We start from the raw sequence: 15,370 nt of genomic DNA, 5'->3' as shown, positions 1-15,370 counted from the left end.
CAACACGAAGAGCAATTTTCGACACTAAGGGCAATTTAGCCTGGCCAATCCACCTAACCTGCACATCTTTGGACTGTGGGAGGAAACCGGAGCACCCGGAGGAAACCCACGCACACACGGGAAGGACGTGCAGACGCCGCGCAGACAGTGACCCGGCGGGGAATCCAACCTGGGACCCTGGAGCTGTGAAGCAATTGTGCTATCCACTGTGCTACCGGGCTGCCCAAATGAGTGCAGAATGAAAAGCTTCCGCAACACGTCTCACTTTCCAGCAATATTCAACATTTATCCCTTTACCAAGGTGACATTTCCATTCGAAATCAACAAGGGCTGACATATTCGTTCAGTTTGATTCTCCTCGGTGGGAGCCACAGTGACAAACAGCTCTGCGTGCCGTGAGCTGAATGAGGCGACGGGAAGGCTTAACTGGCCGGCACTAGATTAGTGAAGATAAATATCAGCCCCACATGGTTTGGGATATTAATGCAGGAGCACATTGTCGGCACCTGATGTTAGGACTCGGCAATGCAGAGTAAACACTGCGTGTGTGGACTGATTATGGGCGGTCCTGTTGTTGTTCGTGCCGCGGTGTCAGAAACAAAACCAGCAGCTGCTGGTGCACAGCAGCTCCATTAGCATCTGGAAGGACGGGAGGCTTGCAAGAGAGCGATGCCTGTTTTGTAGGGCTTTCCTTCATCCAGACTGGACCTCTGTGAGTCCCTCACACTTGCCACAATCACTGTAATAATGTCAAGGCCGTAGTATTTGAGCCAGGTTAATATTTACTGAAGTCGGATCACTTTGATGCAATGTATGCTCACTGCAACAATCCATTCATCGAAATCACAGAATCCCTACAGTGCAGAAGGAGGCCATTCTGCCCATCAAATCTTCACCAATCCTCCGAAAGAGCACCCTACCCCTGTCCACTCCCTGACCCACCCTGCCCTATTCTTGTAACACCGAGTTGCAACTGATCACGGCCAGTCCACCTGACCTGCACATCTTTGGACTGTGGGAGGAAACCGGAGGAAACCCACGCACACACGGGGAGAACGTACAAACTCCACACAGAGGGTAACCCAAGGACAGAATCGAGCCCGGGCGCCTGGCGCTGTGAGGCAGCGGTGCTAACCACTGCGCCACCGTGCCGCCCTAATTCAGAAAGTCAGAATCCCCCCAGTGACGCTTCGTCGGGTCTCGACATTCTCCCCATCAATGGAAGATCTCCGCAACGATTGCCGTTTTGCAACAACCCCCAGTCCGCAACTGCGACGCCCCCGTCAGCTGAACAGCCATTTAGCCTGCTGTGTTGCTTCAGCACGTCCCTGGGATGTGCAATGTCCCCCTGAACAGGCAGATGAAAATCTTAGTTCAGCACCAGCGCCGTGAGTCTGACCACGCCACGCGGGTCCTCAGAGAGCACGACAATAAGTAGAATCCGTTGATGTGAGCTTTAGTACATTGGGGAGAGCGGGGGGGGGGGGGGGGGGGGGGTGAACCTCCATTTCCTGGGAAGAGGCAGCAGAAGCCATTCTGATGGTTCACAACTGTTTTATTGTGAAACCAACTTTCAGAATAAACTTTGGTTTCCACTCTTTTAATAATAATCTTTATTATTGTCAGAAGTCGGCTTACAACACTGCAATGAAGTTACTGTGAAAATCCCCCAGTCGCCACATTCCAGCGCCTGTTCGGGTACACAGAGGGAGAATTCAGAATGTCCAATTCACCTAACAAGCACGTCTTTCAGGGCTTGTGGGAGGAAACCGGAGCACCCGGAGGAAACCCACGCAGACACGGGGAGGATGTGCAGACTCCGCACAGACAGTGACCCAAGCCAGGAATCAAACCCGGGACCCTGGAGCTGTGAAGCAACAGTGCTAACCACTGTGTACCGTGCTGCCCTCTACCCTTCCCGATCCTATCCCTGTCCAGAGATACTTCCCATAGAACCGTAGAAAATAGGAGCAGGAGCAAACCATTTGACCACTGATTTATTTTAAGTGATTAACTGTTTTACTCAAAAGAGGGTAATGTCGCTGGACTAGTAACCCTGAGATCCAACCTAATAGTTTAGCGACACGGGATCAAATCCCACCTTGGTCGCTGGCGGAATTTAAATTCACTGAATAAATCTGGAATATAAAACTATTCTACTGGCCGTGGATTGTTATAAATACCTACCACGGGCAGCACGGTAGCACAGTGGTTAGCACTATTTCCTCACAGGGCCAGGGTCCCAGGTTCGATTACCCGCTGGGCCACTGTCTATGCGGAGTCTGCACGTTCTCCCCGTGTCTGCGTCGGTTTCCTCCGGGTGCTCCGGTTTCCTCCCACAAGTCCAAAGATGCGCGGGTTAGGTGGATTGGCCGTGATGAATTGTCCCTCAGTGTCCAAAGATGTGCGGGTTAGGTGGATTGGCCGTGCTAAATTTCCCCTTAGCGTCCAAAAAGGTTAGGTTGGGTTATGGGGGAATAGGGTGGAGGTGTGGGCTTGGGTGTGGTGCTCTTTCCAAGGGCCGGTGCAGACTCGATGGGCCGAATGGCCTCCTTCTGCACTGTAGATTCTATGACGTTCTCTGGCTCACTGACGTCCTTTAGGGAAAGAGATCTGTCATCCCTACCCGGTCTGGCCGGCACGTGACTCCAGACCCACAGCAACGTGCTTGAGTCTGAACTGCCCCGTTGCACTGGCCCAGCGGGATTCTCAGTTGTAGGGCAATTAGGGATGGGCAACACATGCTGACCCAGCCAGCGACACCCACATCCCGTGAATAGATAACCCACCAAATCAAGCGGACTTTGCAAATCAGTGAGAAATCCGCTTTAGAGAAACTGGCGAGGTCCTGGGGAAATCATCTCAGGTCATGGGTGGAATGTAAGGTGAGAGCTGAGGTACAGCCACTGGATAGGGAGGCAAGGATCGAGTCAAGGGGCTGAGACAGGGAACGGGTGGATGGTCTGGGAAGTGGGTAGCAGGTCAGGACTCAGCTGGAACTGGCAGCTACAGCACCAGGACGCTGCAGGTGGGCATTACGCAGATATTTTCCTCACGCCTTTTGTTTTCCATGTTTGCTGGGCCAGCCTCGCCTAGCAGGAACTCTGGCTGGGTTCGAGGCAGCTGAGATTGACTTTTCTTGCTGCCTGATTGATTTTCCTGCTGGAAGCGATGATGAATCCATCAGTTAGCGCAGTCAGACCCAAGTTAAACAGCCCACAGCTAAAACTACATTCACAACAAACAAACAATGATACAAATTGGGCAGAACAAGTGGATAACGCTGTGGCTTCACAGCGCCAGGGTCCCAGGTTCGATTCCCCGCTGTGTCACTGTCTGTGCGGAGTCTGCCCGTGTCTCCGTGGGTTTCCTCCGGGTGCTCCGGTTTCCTCCCACAGTCCAAAGACGTGCAAGTTAGGTGGATTAGCCGTGATAAATTGCACTTAGTGTCCAAAAAGGTTAGGAGGGGTTATTGGATTAAGGGGGTAGGGTGGAAGTGAGGGCTTAAGTGGGTCGGTTAAGACTCGATGGGCCGAATGGCCTCCTTCTGCACTGGATAGGATGGGTATTGAGGGATACGGCACTAGGAAGTGCTGGGCCAAGGGTGGTACAGGCTTGGAAGGCCGAAGGGCCTGTTCCTGTGCTGTATGTATGTGGGTCGGTTAAGACTCGATGGGCCGAATGGCCTCCTTCTGCACTGTATGTTCTATGTTCTAAATAATCCGGGCCCTGCATGTTTCTTTAACTCTCCTTTGCCCTCATGCTTCACCCATTGACCCTCTCCCATCCTCCTTCCCCAACCTCCCCCATGGGATATTCTGAACAACTGCTCCCTTTATAACCAGAATGTGGCAACAAGGGGATTTTCACAGTAACTTCATTGCAGTGTTAATGTAAGCCCACTTGCGACAATAAAGATTATTAAAAAGGGGTTGAAAGGCTCAGGGCGTGATCAAACGGCCTCGTCGCCCAACTCGGTGACACAGCGAGGCCATTAAATCTCGCAAGAAGCCGCAACACGTTGCCAAAGTGGTTAACACTGCTGCCTCACGGCGCCGAGGACCCGGGTTCCATCACGACCCCGGGCCACTGTCCGTGTGGAGTTTTCACATTCTCCCCGCGTCTGCCCCCACAACTCAAAGATGTGCGGGGTACCCTGGCACAAACACTGCCACCCAGGCACCTTGGCACTACCACCCAGGCTGGCAGTGCCTAGGTACCAGGTTGCCCGTTACAGAGTCCCGTTTGATAGCAGGGTCGTTCTCGGAGCTGCAGGTGCCGCGAAACGCCCCAAAAACGGGCCTCTGCCTTTTTTCCCCGTTAAACCACACCCTCGATCACACGGTTTGGTTTTAAGGAAGGTCCCAGTGGAGGAGAGCTTTATGGAGGGACTCCAGAGCTTAGGGCCCAGGAAGCTGAAGGCACGACCTCCAACGGAGGAGGGATGAATACAGTGGCTGCGCAACATAACTAGAATCGGACAGGCGTGGAGATCTCAGATCACTGTAGGACTGGAGGAGGTGACAGAGATAGCGATGGAGCTAGACCGTGCAGAGATTTGAACACTAGTTGAAGCAAGCAGTGCTCAGCAACAGATTATGAAAATCGCTTATTGTCACAAGTCGGCTTCAAATGAAGTTACTGTGAAAAGCCCCTAGTCTCCACATTCCAGCGCCTGTTCAGGGAGGCTGGTATGGATTATTTTCACCAGATGTCATTTCCTCCATGTGTTTATCACCAATACCCTCGCTCATGTTAGAACAGGGGCTGGTTTAGCTCACTCGGCTAAATCGCTGGCTTTGAAAGCAGACCAAGGCAGGCCAGCAGCACGGTTCGATTCCCGTACCAGCCTCCCCGGACAGGCGCCGGAATGTGGCGACTAGGGGCTTTTCACAGTAACTTCATTGAAGCCTACTCGTGACAATAAGCGATTTTCATTTTCATTTCATGTGAATGTACTTATGCGCGAGCATGGGATGATAATTAAAGCCCACTGTTTCCCCTTACTGCGTGTCACTCCACCACAGGGCACCGGATTGGTAACTTCTCCGTGTACGCAGCAGTTTGTGTAAATATTTCATAATTGCGGACATAATATGAATGATTAGCCAGTGACTGTTTGACTTTAGAAAGCGCGCACACTACCTTTTATCAATCAGCTTGACTCATGCCAGACAGCAGTAAGTTGGTAACAAGAAACATAAATCCTCATTTGTGACGCAATTGACTTGATTTCTGGTTCCAATTCTGCCCCATTGCATTTGAACGGCCATTTATCTTTATTAATGTGGGACTTATCAAAGAGAGCAGTAATGTAGCTCTCAGTGTGAGCCTGAATTACGCCCAGCATCGGTGACGAGAAGAGTCACGTTTCCTGTACCCCACTCCAACAGGCGCTGTACCTTAAAACCAACCCGTCTGATCGAGGGGTTTCCCATTTCCCACACCAGCCGCCTTCTGATCACTGAGATTGAACATCCAGACTAAACGATGGATTCTGGACGTCGACTGAACCAACTTGATTCGCGGGGAGGATTGGCATCGTTGTTTATCAGTTGAATTGGAGCACATTCCCAATGTGCTCGCTGCCTTTGTCGTTCAAGGTGGTGGAGGTCGTAGGTTCGCGAGGTGCGGTCGGAGAAACCTTGGGGAGTTGCTACAGTGCAACCTGTAAATAATAACTGGAATCACAATGCTTCCCTCTTGTGTTATCGTTTCAATGATTCTTTCAACGACTGTGCTTTGTTCTCGTACTCCAATCCCCTCGCAATAAAGTCCATCATGTCATTTGCTTTCCTTTGTTTCCCACTAAAGTTAGAATACCCATTTTGTTTTCCAATTAAGGGGCAGTTTAGCCTGGCCAATCCACCTACCCTGCACATCTTTGGGTTGTGGGGGTGAGACCCACGCAGAGACGGGGAGAGTGTGCGAACTCCACACGGAGAGTGACCTGGGGCCGGGATCGAACCCGGGTCCTCAGCGCCGAGAGGCAGCAATGCTAACCGCTGCGCCCCCGCGCTGCCCTCCGCCATTTGCTTTTCTAAATGCTTTCTCTACCTGCATGCCAATTTTATTATTCGAGTGTACGCAAGTCTGTCTGAACATTAACAAATATCGCACCTTTTCAAGGAATATCCTGCTTCTCTCGTCTTATGATCAAAGCCTCACAATTCCTCCCACATTAACTTCATTTCACCAGTCTCCACTTCTAAGGGACCAAAGATTACTTTAGCTACTCTGTTCCTTTCAATATACTTGTGGAAGCTCTTATAATCAGTCCATATATTCCAGGTCAGATTACTCTCTCAGTCTATGCTTTTTCCTTTTTATCAACTTTGTGGTTTCTAAAACATTCCAAATCCTCAAACTATTCTTTGCAACATTTATATAGCTCTTCGATAATCTAATACGATCCTCAACCTCATGGAATCTCTACAGTGCAGAAGAAGGCCATTCAGCCCATTGAGTCTGCACTAATCCTCTGAAAGAGCACCCTACCTAGGTCCAATCCCCCATGGTAAATCCCCCATCCCCCATCCAATCCCCCGTGGGCAGCACGGTAGCATTGTTGGGCAGCACGGTAGCATTGTTGGGCAGCACGGTAGCATTGTTGGGCAGCACGGTAGCATTGTGGATAGCACAAATGCTTCACAGCTCCAGGGTCCCAGGTTTGATTCCGGCTTGGGTCACTGTCTGTGCGGAGTCTGCACATCCTCCCCGTGTGTGCGTGGGTTTCCTCCGGGTGCTCCGGTTTCCTCCCACAGTCCAAAGATGTGCAGGTTAGGTGGATTGGCCATGATAAATTGCCCTTAGTGTCCAAAATTGCCCTTAGTGTTGGGTGGGGTTATTGGGTTATGGGGATAGGGTGGAGGTGTTGACCTTGGGTAGGGGGCTCTTTCCAAGAGCCGGTGCAGACTCAATGGGCCGAATGGCCTCCTTCTGCATTGTAAATTCTATCCTATCCATGTAATCTCTCCTAGGGAAATTTTAGCATATCCAATCCACCTAACCTTCACCTCTTTGGACAGTGGGAGATAACCGGAGCACCCGGAGGAAACCCATGCAGACACAGGGAGGACGTGCAAACTCCATACAGTCAGTTGCCCAAGGCCGGAAGTGAACCCGGGTCCCTGGCGCTGTGAGGCAGCAGTGCTAACCACTGTGACGCCCCACTAACTCTCTAATGTGTTTTGGAATAGAGAAGGTTAAGCGGGCACTATTGAGGTTTTCAGGATGACAAGAAATTCTGAGAGAGAATCCATATGAAAAATGAAATTGAAAATCGCTTATTGTCACGAGTAGGCGTCAATGAAGTTACTGTGAAAAGCCCCTAGTCGCCACATTCCGGCGCCTGTTCGGGGAGGCTGGTACGGGAATTGAACCGTGCTGCTGGCCTGCCTTGGTCTGCTTTAAAAGCCAGCGATTTAGCCCAGTGTGCTAAATCAGCCCCGTATCATTCCTACAGTGCCATTCGGCCCATCAAGTCTGCATCAAACCTCCAAACAACACTCTAACTAGGCCCATTCCCCCTCGCTATCCCTGTAACCTATCCTGCACACCTTTGGACACTAAGGGTGATTTAGCATGGCCAACCCGCCAAATCTACACATGTTTGGACTGTGGGAGGAAACCGGGGCACCCGGAGGATGAGAACGTGCAAACTCCACACAGTCACCAAATGGCGGAATCAAACCCGGGTCCCTGGCGCTGTGAGGCAGCAGTGCTAACCATTGTGCTGCCCAGTACCTAGAGAAAATATATTCCCTCCGGTATGTTGGTCAACAACTCAAGACCGGAAATAAAAATGATTGGTAAAAGATCCAGACGGGAAACGAGGCAACCATTTTCATTTGGGTGTCAAGATTTGGAAACATTGATCCAAAAAAAAAAAGAGATGTTGATTCCATAAATGGTTTTACGAGGTTGAGGAGCCTATTGGTTGAAAAATAGTGAGGTGGGAGCATTGAGCAGTGAGCATGATGGGATTTTCAAGGAGCCAGCATAGCGCGATGGGCCAAGTGGCCGCCTTCCGTGCTTTGAGTCGCTTTTCGTGTTTCCGTCGTAACGAAGAATCCTTGCGTTATTTTCAGTGTCTCAGCTCGCAAGACGTGGTGGGTCCAACAAGCAGCACAGCTCAGCCCAAGTTGTTGGGCCAACTCTTCGTCCTACTCCAGTACCAGACCCTGGCTAACCGAATCAAGGTCCTGGTTCGAAAGGCCGAGACTCTGGGCAAGCTGACCCGCATGCCAGGCTCAGCAGGTGAGAGGGTGCAGGGAGCGGGAGCCGGTGGGGTTAGACTCTTACAGCCCATTCCTCGTGCCCCAATCTTCCTGATCTCTGTCCGTGGAAGCAGAAACCAATACAGAGTAATGCTTTAGCCTCGGAAATGCGGCATTAAAGTAAAAGTGTAAAAGTGGAAAAAATGTGATGCTGCAAGATTCAAATCGTTCTGCCAACAAGTTGCCTGGGGATGGTCAGGAGCTGCCTGCAGATCACTGCCCTGGTGTAAAATTAGGCCTATTCCAAATATCAGGTGGGCCTTGAGTTTAATCATTCCAGCGCAGTCGGTCTGTGTCTAGTCCAAGCAGACAACTAGTTTCTACATCAAAATGCTTCTCTAAAACTCTCCCTGTTATAGAATCTACGGCACGGAGACAGGCCCTTCGGCCTAAACTGGTCCGTGCCAACCAAAAAGCCCATTCAAACTAACCCCATTTGAAAATGGGGCGTCAATCCTGTCCCCGCCATGTCGCGAATTCTCCGCCCCACAAGATTCGGCGGGGGGGGGGGGGAAACGCGCCGCGCATGTCGGCGCCCCCCCCCCCCCCCCGGCGGCGATTCTCCGGCCCGCGATGGGCTGAAGTCCCACCGCTGACAGGCCTCTCCCGCCGGCGTGGATTAAACCACCTCCCTGACCGGCGGGATTGGTGACGCGGGCGGGCTCCGGGGTCCTCGGTGGGGGGGCAGGGCGATCTGACCCCGGGGGGTGCCCCCACGTTGGCCTGGCCCGCGATCGCGGCCCACCGATCGGCGGGCGGGCCTGTGCCGAGCTGGCACTCTTTTTCTTCCGCCTTCACCATGGCCTTCACCATGGTGGAGGATGAAGAGACCCCCTCCCCTGTGCATGCGCCGGGATGACATCAGCAGCCGCTTACGCTCCGGCGCATGCGCGGACATACGCCGGCCGGCGAAGTTCTTTCGGCCCCGGGTGGGATGGCGTCAAAGGCCGTTCACGCCAACCTGCGGAGTGGGAACCACTCCGGCCCGGGCCTAGCCCCTCAATGTGAGGGCTGGGCCCCTAACGATGCGGAGACTGCCGAACCTTTGGGGCGGTCCGACGCCGGAGTGGTTCACGCCGCTCCGGCACGCCGGGACCCCCCGCCCCACCAGGTAGGGGAGAATCCCGACTCATATCCCTCTCTAAACCTTTCCTCTCCATGTATCTGTCCAAATGCCTTTTAAATGTTGTCAGTGTCCCTGCCTCAACCACTTCCTCCGGCAGCTCATTCCACATACGTCCCACCCTCTGTGTAAAAACAGTTGCTCCTCGGGTTCCCATCAATCCTTTCCCCTCTTAACTTAAACCTATGCCCTCTAGTTCTCGATTCCCCAACCCTGGGAAAACCCTGAGTGCATTCACCCTATCCATGCCTGTCATGATCTTGTACACCCTCTATCAGATCACCCCTTAGTCTCCTAAGCTCCAAAGGTAAAAGTCCTCGCCGGTCCCATCTCTCCCTGTAACTCAGTCCCTTGGGTCCTGGCAGCATCCTTGTAAATCTCTCCTGCACTTTCTCCCGTTTAATAACATCTTTCCTATGGCAAGGTGATCAAAACTGAACACAGTGTATCACTGTGAAAGAATATTTTGGGCCTTTGTCCAGGAGCATTCCCAATTTTGTGTGCCTGTCTCTCTCTCCCGAAACTTCCCTTGGTCATGACAGACAGGGAAGGCAATGAGATAATCAGACCGACTGGGAAAAAGACCCCCTGGAGGTACGTCAGCCGCAGAGGGGCTGGTCCCTTCCCGACTTTGGAGCGCATGTCACAACAAAAATTCAGGCCTCTCAAAACGCATGGGATGTTAACTAAAGCTGTACGGCGTTCACACATGTCTTCTCCCTGGTGTGAAACACAGCTCGCATTGATACAGGGCCTGGAATGTAGCAAAAAGGTTCCCAAGGCCCCAAACAAAAATGTTACGAAGCAAAACCTGACGCTGAGCTACACAGGATAAGATGATCGCAACTTTGGTCAAAGAGTTAGGTCTTAAAGAGGGAGGAAGAGGCGAAGGAGAGAGGTGGAGTGGTTCAAACGGGGAGTTCCGGAGTCTCGGAACGAGGAAGCTGAAGGAAGTGCCGGCAGTCATGGGGCGATGGAAGCTGGGGGTGAGCAGGCGCTGCTTACGCAGAAATTAAAATTGCAGAGTGTGTATATATTTTTTCAAAGCTCTCGTTCTGTCCACCGGAGGGCGAGTCCTCACTCGAGGACAATCGCTCCAGGAATGGTCACCCTGTGATACCTCATCTCAGTGACCAATACTCCCGCAAACAGCCTCAGCAGTGGTCAGGTCTATTCCCACGCGTGCACTTCCGTTAGCTCACCTAAACGGTTTGCTCATCGGCTTTTCCTGGTCAAGTTGCTTTATTTGAGATAGGCCCAAGGGGCATTTTCTACAACCACCCTTCAGTAATCCGCCGGAGTAGCGCTTAACGGAACCGGTTCAAATTTACAGCTCGGCAATCAATTGGATCGTTCGGCTGGCGTGAAAACTGGACGGCCGCCAAACGCAAGCTAGACGACACAGTGCGCTTCGCAGAAGCAGCAAGGGATAGACAGTTCCGGTGCTCAGCTGCCACCTTCACCCAGGGAGTGCTTGTCACTAAGTATTCGGCCATTGTGTTTTCAGGCATTTGGGGTGATCCACAGCGAAAGATCCGAGTTGTTGAGGATAACGGTTGTTGCCCTCGTTGCTGACGTTCGCTGAATGGTTTGAGAGGACGAGTGTCTTAGTGCCAAACGATGCAGCGAATGAGTTAATCCTCCCCATTGGGTGGCTGGACTGGGGCTGGGGGGGGGGGGGGGGGGGGTGCGTGCTTAACCCACTGATTAGTAATGTATCGCCATTGCTAATCTCCCGATCTTCCTTTGCAGATCACTATGTCATTATAAATCTCCACCAAGATGGCAAAATCCTCTCAACCAAGGAAACCAAATCGGCGAGCGGCTACAACCCAGTGTGGAACGCGCCATTTCTGTTTGACGTTCCTCCGGGTGACATTGAAGGTCTGCAGCTCTCCTTGGAGTTCATAGTCATGCAGGTAAGGGGCAGTGGCAAACTAAATGCGTCTAACCCGTCGCTTTGAACAGCTTCACGCCCAGCATTAGGTCTTGCCCAGCCAAGGTCGGACCAGCGGATGAAGCCCAGCTGCCGGCTGAGCCCAGGGCACTCGGCTTGCTGAAGGATCAGCTCTAAAGGAGAGATGGGGGGCTCAATGTTGTGAAACCATGCAGCCACATTTAAGGGCGCAAAGGGTACAATTAGTGGAGCAGCGCAAACGGAACCTCGCTCTTTCCTCATCGGAACATGACCATCTTATGGACGGTGGTTAGGGTCAGGGCCCGGGCCGGGATTCAGAGATTTGGTGGCACAGAACTGGAATATTGTTAAAAAGAGAGACATATTTGTGGACTTTTTAATAATAATCTTTATTTGTGTCACAAGTAGGCTTACATTAACACTGCAATAAAGTTACTGTGAAAAGTTTATTTATGTATATACAGGTTAAACTTTACATAGCATCGCACTCCCAGTGTAGGCCTTACTGGGAGAATAGGTCTCGCCAGTCCCTGTCTTGGACCTTCGTTTAAGCTTTGTCTCATGGGGGCTATGGCAGTTTTCATCTCACACTCATAGAATCCCTCTGAAGGAGCACATACACCCACCCCATCCCCAGAACCCCCATCCAACCTTTGGACACTAAGGGGCAATTTTAGCATGTCCAATCCACCTAACCGGCACGTCTTTGGGCTGTGGGAGGAAACCGGAGCACCCGGAGGGAACCCACGCAGGCGCGGGGAGAAAGTGCAAACTCCGCACAGTCAAATCTGGGTCCCTGGCGCTGTGAGGCAGCAGTGCTAACCACGGTGCCACTGTGCCGCCCTTGCCACTGTGCCACCCACTCATCGGGACAAACACAAGAATGCCAAATTTCAAACAACCACGACAATTTATACGACAGCTGAAAAGGGTCCTGACTGGTTGACAACTTGACTCTGATTGACCGAGGCTTTGCCACGGCGGACAATACGTTCCTCAAGCTTCCCAGGTAATTCGATAAAGGTGCAAAGCTTGAACATATTCCTTTTGTTTGAAGAGAATGTGTCCTTGCTTTTGAATATAGATCAGTTCTGGCAAATAAGCCACACTTACAAGCTCAATTGATTATCTTAAATTGTTTGTTATTGTAGCTGTCGGCGCACTCAGGATTGTTCAGCAAGCGCTGCCCCAATTGGGGAATTACATCTAACAGTGGGACATTTTGTTTGACTTTCTTGCATTGGCCATGATGAGCGTGAGACAGAAAAGCTTTGGCAAATTGTCTCTGCATTCAGCAATCTTCATAGGGTCGAATAACATTATTATCTTACAAGAGAAAAGATACCGCATGGCAGGGTCATCATAGAATAGAACCACATCGTAATTGTAGAATTAAGGATGAAGGCTTTTAATTAGGAATTTGATACAGTCAAGAAGTTTGTTCATGACAGATAGGATGCGATGTTTTGATACAGTTACAACAAATGTGCTGCAGAAGCATCAGTCCATTGCCAGCTTCATACATAGAAAATAGAAGCAGGAGGAGGCCATTCGGCCCTTCTAGCCTGCTCCGCCATTCATTACGATCATGGCTGATTATCAAGTTCAATAGCCTGATCCCGCCTTCCCCCCCGGATCCCTTGATCCCTTTAGCCCCAAGAGCGGTATCTAATTCCTTCTTGAAATCCCACAATGTTTTGGCCTCAACTACTTTCAGTGGTAGTGAATTTCATAAATTCACCACTCTCTTGAGTGAAGAAAGTTCTCCTCATCTCAGTCCCTTATCCTCATACGACGGTCCCAAGTTCTGGACTCCCTCCCCCCCCCCCCCCCCCCCACCATCGAGAACATTCTTTTTTGAATCTACCCTGTCTGATTCTTAGAATTCTGTAAGTTTCTCTGAGATCCCCTCTCACTCTACTAAACTCCAATGAATATAATCCGAACCGACTTAGTCTCTCCTCATATGACAGTCCCGCCATCCCAGGAATCAGCCTGGTAAACCTTCGCTGCACTCCCTCCATAGCAAGAACATCCTTCCTCAGGTAAGGACACTAAAACTGCCCACAATACTCCAGGTGCGGCCTAACCAACACCCTATTCAAATGAGCTAAACAGCTGATAGGAAAATTGGCCGGGACACTGCATCCCGCTGCGCCCGTTTTCCGGTGCGGCGCGCCCCTGTGGGCAGCTGGGATTCTCCGACCCGGCAGTGGGCCAATGGGGTTTCCCCAGTGTTGGCGCCCCTACGTCGTTGGGAAATCCGTGGGCGTGCGTGCGCTACTGGCGAAACTCATGGTTCCCACCCATGGAGAGTCCAGCCCGATTTCTTTTTCCCGGAGGAGGGGGTGAATATCCGAGAATGGAATTCTTTCCAAATTTGTGCTCCTCATGGAAGAATCTTTTGTGACACGAGTGCACACTGGGAATTTGGAAGGTGTATCATTTATGGTCTTCCAGATATTGAATTCTTATTTCAGGGGACTGTTTATTGTTTCTTTCTTTAACAAATTTAGAGAGGTTTGTTCAGACCGAGGACCCAGTATGTTTTCTTCTGCAGTTTTATTTATGAAGGGGTTATCATCTGTCCATTCAGACACAAGATAACCAACCATCCTATCCTGCCCCCCACCCCCTCCCCAAACCCATTTTCCACAAATTTGTTAATTCTAGCAACATCTCATTCATATAAATCCACGTCCTGATTGAACTTTTTAAACTGTAATTTTTCCTTTCTTATCAAGGACACACTCAGGTCCCCGTGTTGCCCAGCGTTCGCTGAAGGCCTTGGGCCGTAGCGGGAGATACTTTGGGCGTGCCCCCCTCAGGGATGTGGGCACAGCCTCGGAATGGACTGATGAACCATCAATCGAACGCGAGACGAGTTGCTGTACAAAAGTTAGGCTTTAATAAGCTAGAAGTTAGCCCTGCGGTCGACTACAGTAAATGGACGACCGCCGGGCGTTCTGGGTATTTATACCTCGCTCTGGAGGCGGGGTTAACCCAGCCCCTCGACCAATCGGGGAGCCGTCACATGACTGGTCTCAACCAATCGGTCGAGAGGCACATGACCGACCAGGGCCAATGGTAAGCCAGTGTTCTGCACCAATGGCAGACAGCTATGCAAATCATACCACCACATGGACGCATGACGTTCTCGCGTTTGGCGCCATTCTTTCCGACTTTGATAAGCACCAAGTTTTGTGAAGGAGTGGATCCAGTGCAGGTTCACTCGGTGTAAGTGTCTTTTTGTTTTTGATTTCTAGGGTCGCATTTATACCCGCAGTGGCGTCCTTGGCCACGTGCTCATCGGTGCAAACGCTTCAGAGACGGGACGGACTCATTGGAAGGAGATGTCCAGCCGGGGGCACGTGGAATCGGCCAGGTGGCACACCATCCAGCCAGACACTTTCTAGATACCCTTCGTACGCATGTGTTTTGTATACCCCCCCCCCCCCCCCCCCGCCAACTCCTCTTAACCTATTCAGTGAAATGTGAGAAAACCAATGTGCTAAAAACCCTACGTCCTTTAGGAGCTTAGTGTTGCAGGAGCAAGGTAAACAGTTCCAGACTCTCTCGCTTCCCTGGCCTAGGCCTACGTGCGTGGTAACCGTTGGCAGCCATTTTGTCCCTGATGGCTGGTTGGTTGCTAAGGGGCGCGTGATGCCAGAGGGTCACAGTCTGCACTGTAAACCTATTTGCCGCTGCTGATCCTACACTGGGAGATTGAAAGCGCTTGAGAACTGCTTAAAAAGACATTCTACACAGAGTGAAATAAATATATCATGCGGTTGTCATGTAGTTGTTGGGGGGGGGGGGGAGCACGGGGGGAACATTACCACAACAACAACTTGCATTGACATAGCACCTTTAACAGAGTCAAGCATTTCAAAGGAGCTCCGCAAGAGCGTCATCAGCCAAAATTTGACAGAAGAACACCTCTGGACGTTTCAGGAGAGCTGTGCCCAGGGGTAGGTTATTTTGGGAGGGTCTTGCAAGGGTAAAGAAAAGGCGGAGAATATGCCAGGATTTAGGGCCTTGGCAGCTGAA

The 15,370-nt window shown here is 51.3% G+C and overlaps 1 protein-coding gene across 1 annotated transcript in view; it reads left to right on the top strand.

Moving 5' to 3' along the window:
* Nucleotides 1-15,147, top strand: part of LOC119956709 (synaptotagmin-2-like) — a 76,837-nt gene extending 61,690 nt beyond the window's left edge. The window contains exons 3-5 of the mRNA XM_038784043.1: nucleotides 8,091-8,259; nucleotides 11,155-11,321; nucleotides 14,587-15,147. Coding sequence (XP_038639971.1) covers nucleotides 8,091-8,259; nucleotides 11,155-11,321; nucleotides 14,587-14,736 — 486 coding nt within the window. The 3' untranslated portion in view covers nucleotides 14,737-15,147. The remainder of the gene's footprint in view (nucleotides 1-8,090; nucleotides 8,260-11,154; nucleotides 11,322-14,586) is intronic.
* Nucleotides 15,148-15,370: the final 223 nt, after the last annotated feature.

This window comes from Scyliorhinus canicula, chromosome 24, assembly GCF_902713615.1.
Source record: "Scyliorhinus canicula chromosome 24, sScyCan1.1, whole genome shotgun sequence".
Taxonomy (NCBI): Eukaryota; Metazoa; Chordata; class Chondrichthyes; order Carcharhiniformes; family Scyliorhinidae; genus Scyliorhinus; species Scyliorhinus canicula.
Note: the sequence above shows the minus strand (reverse complement) of the source record. Positions and strands in the feature narration are given on the sequence as shown.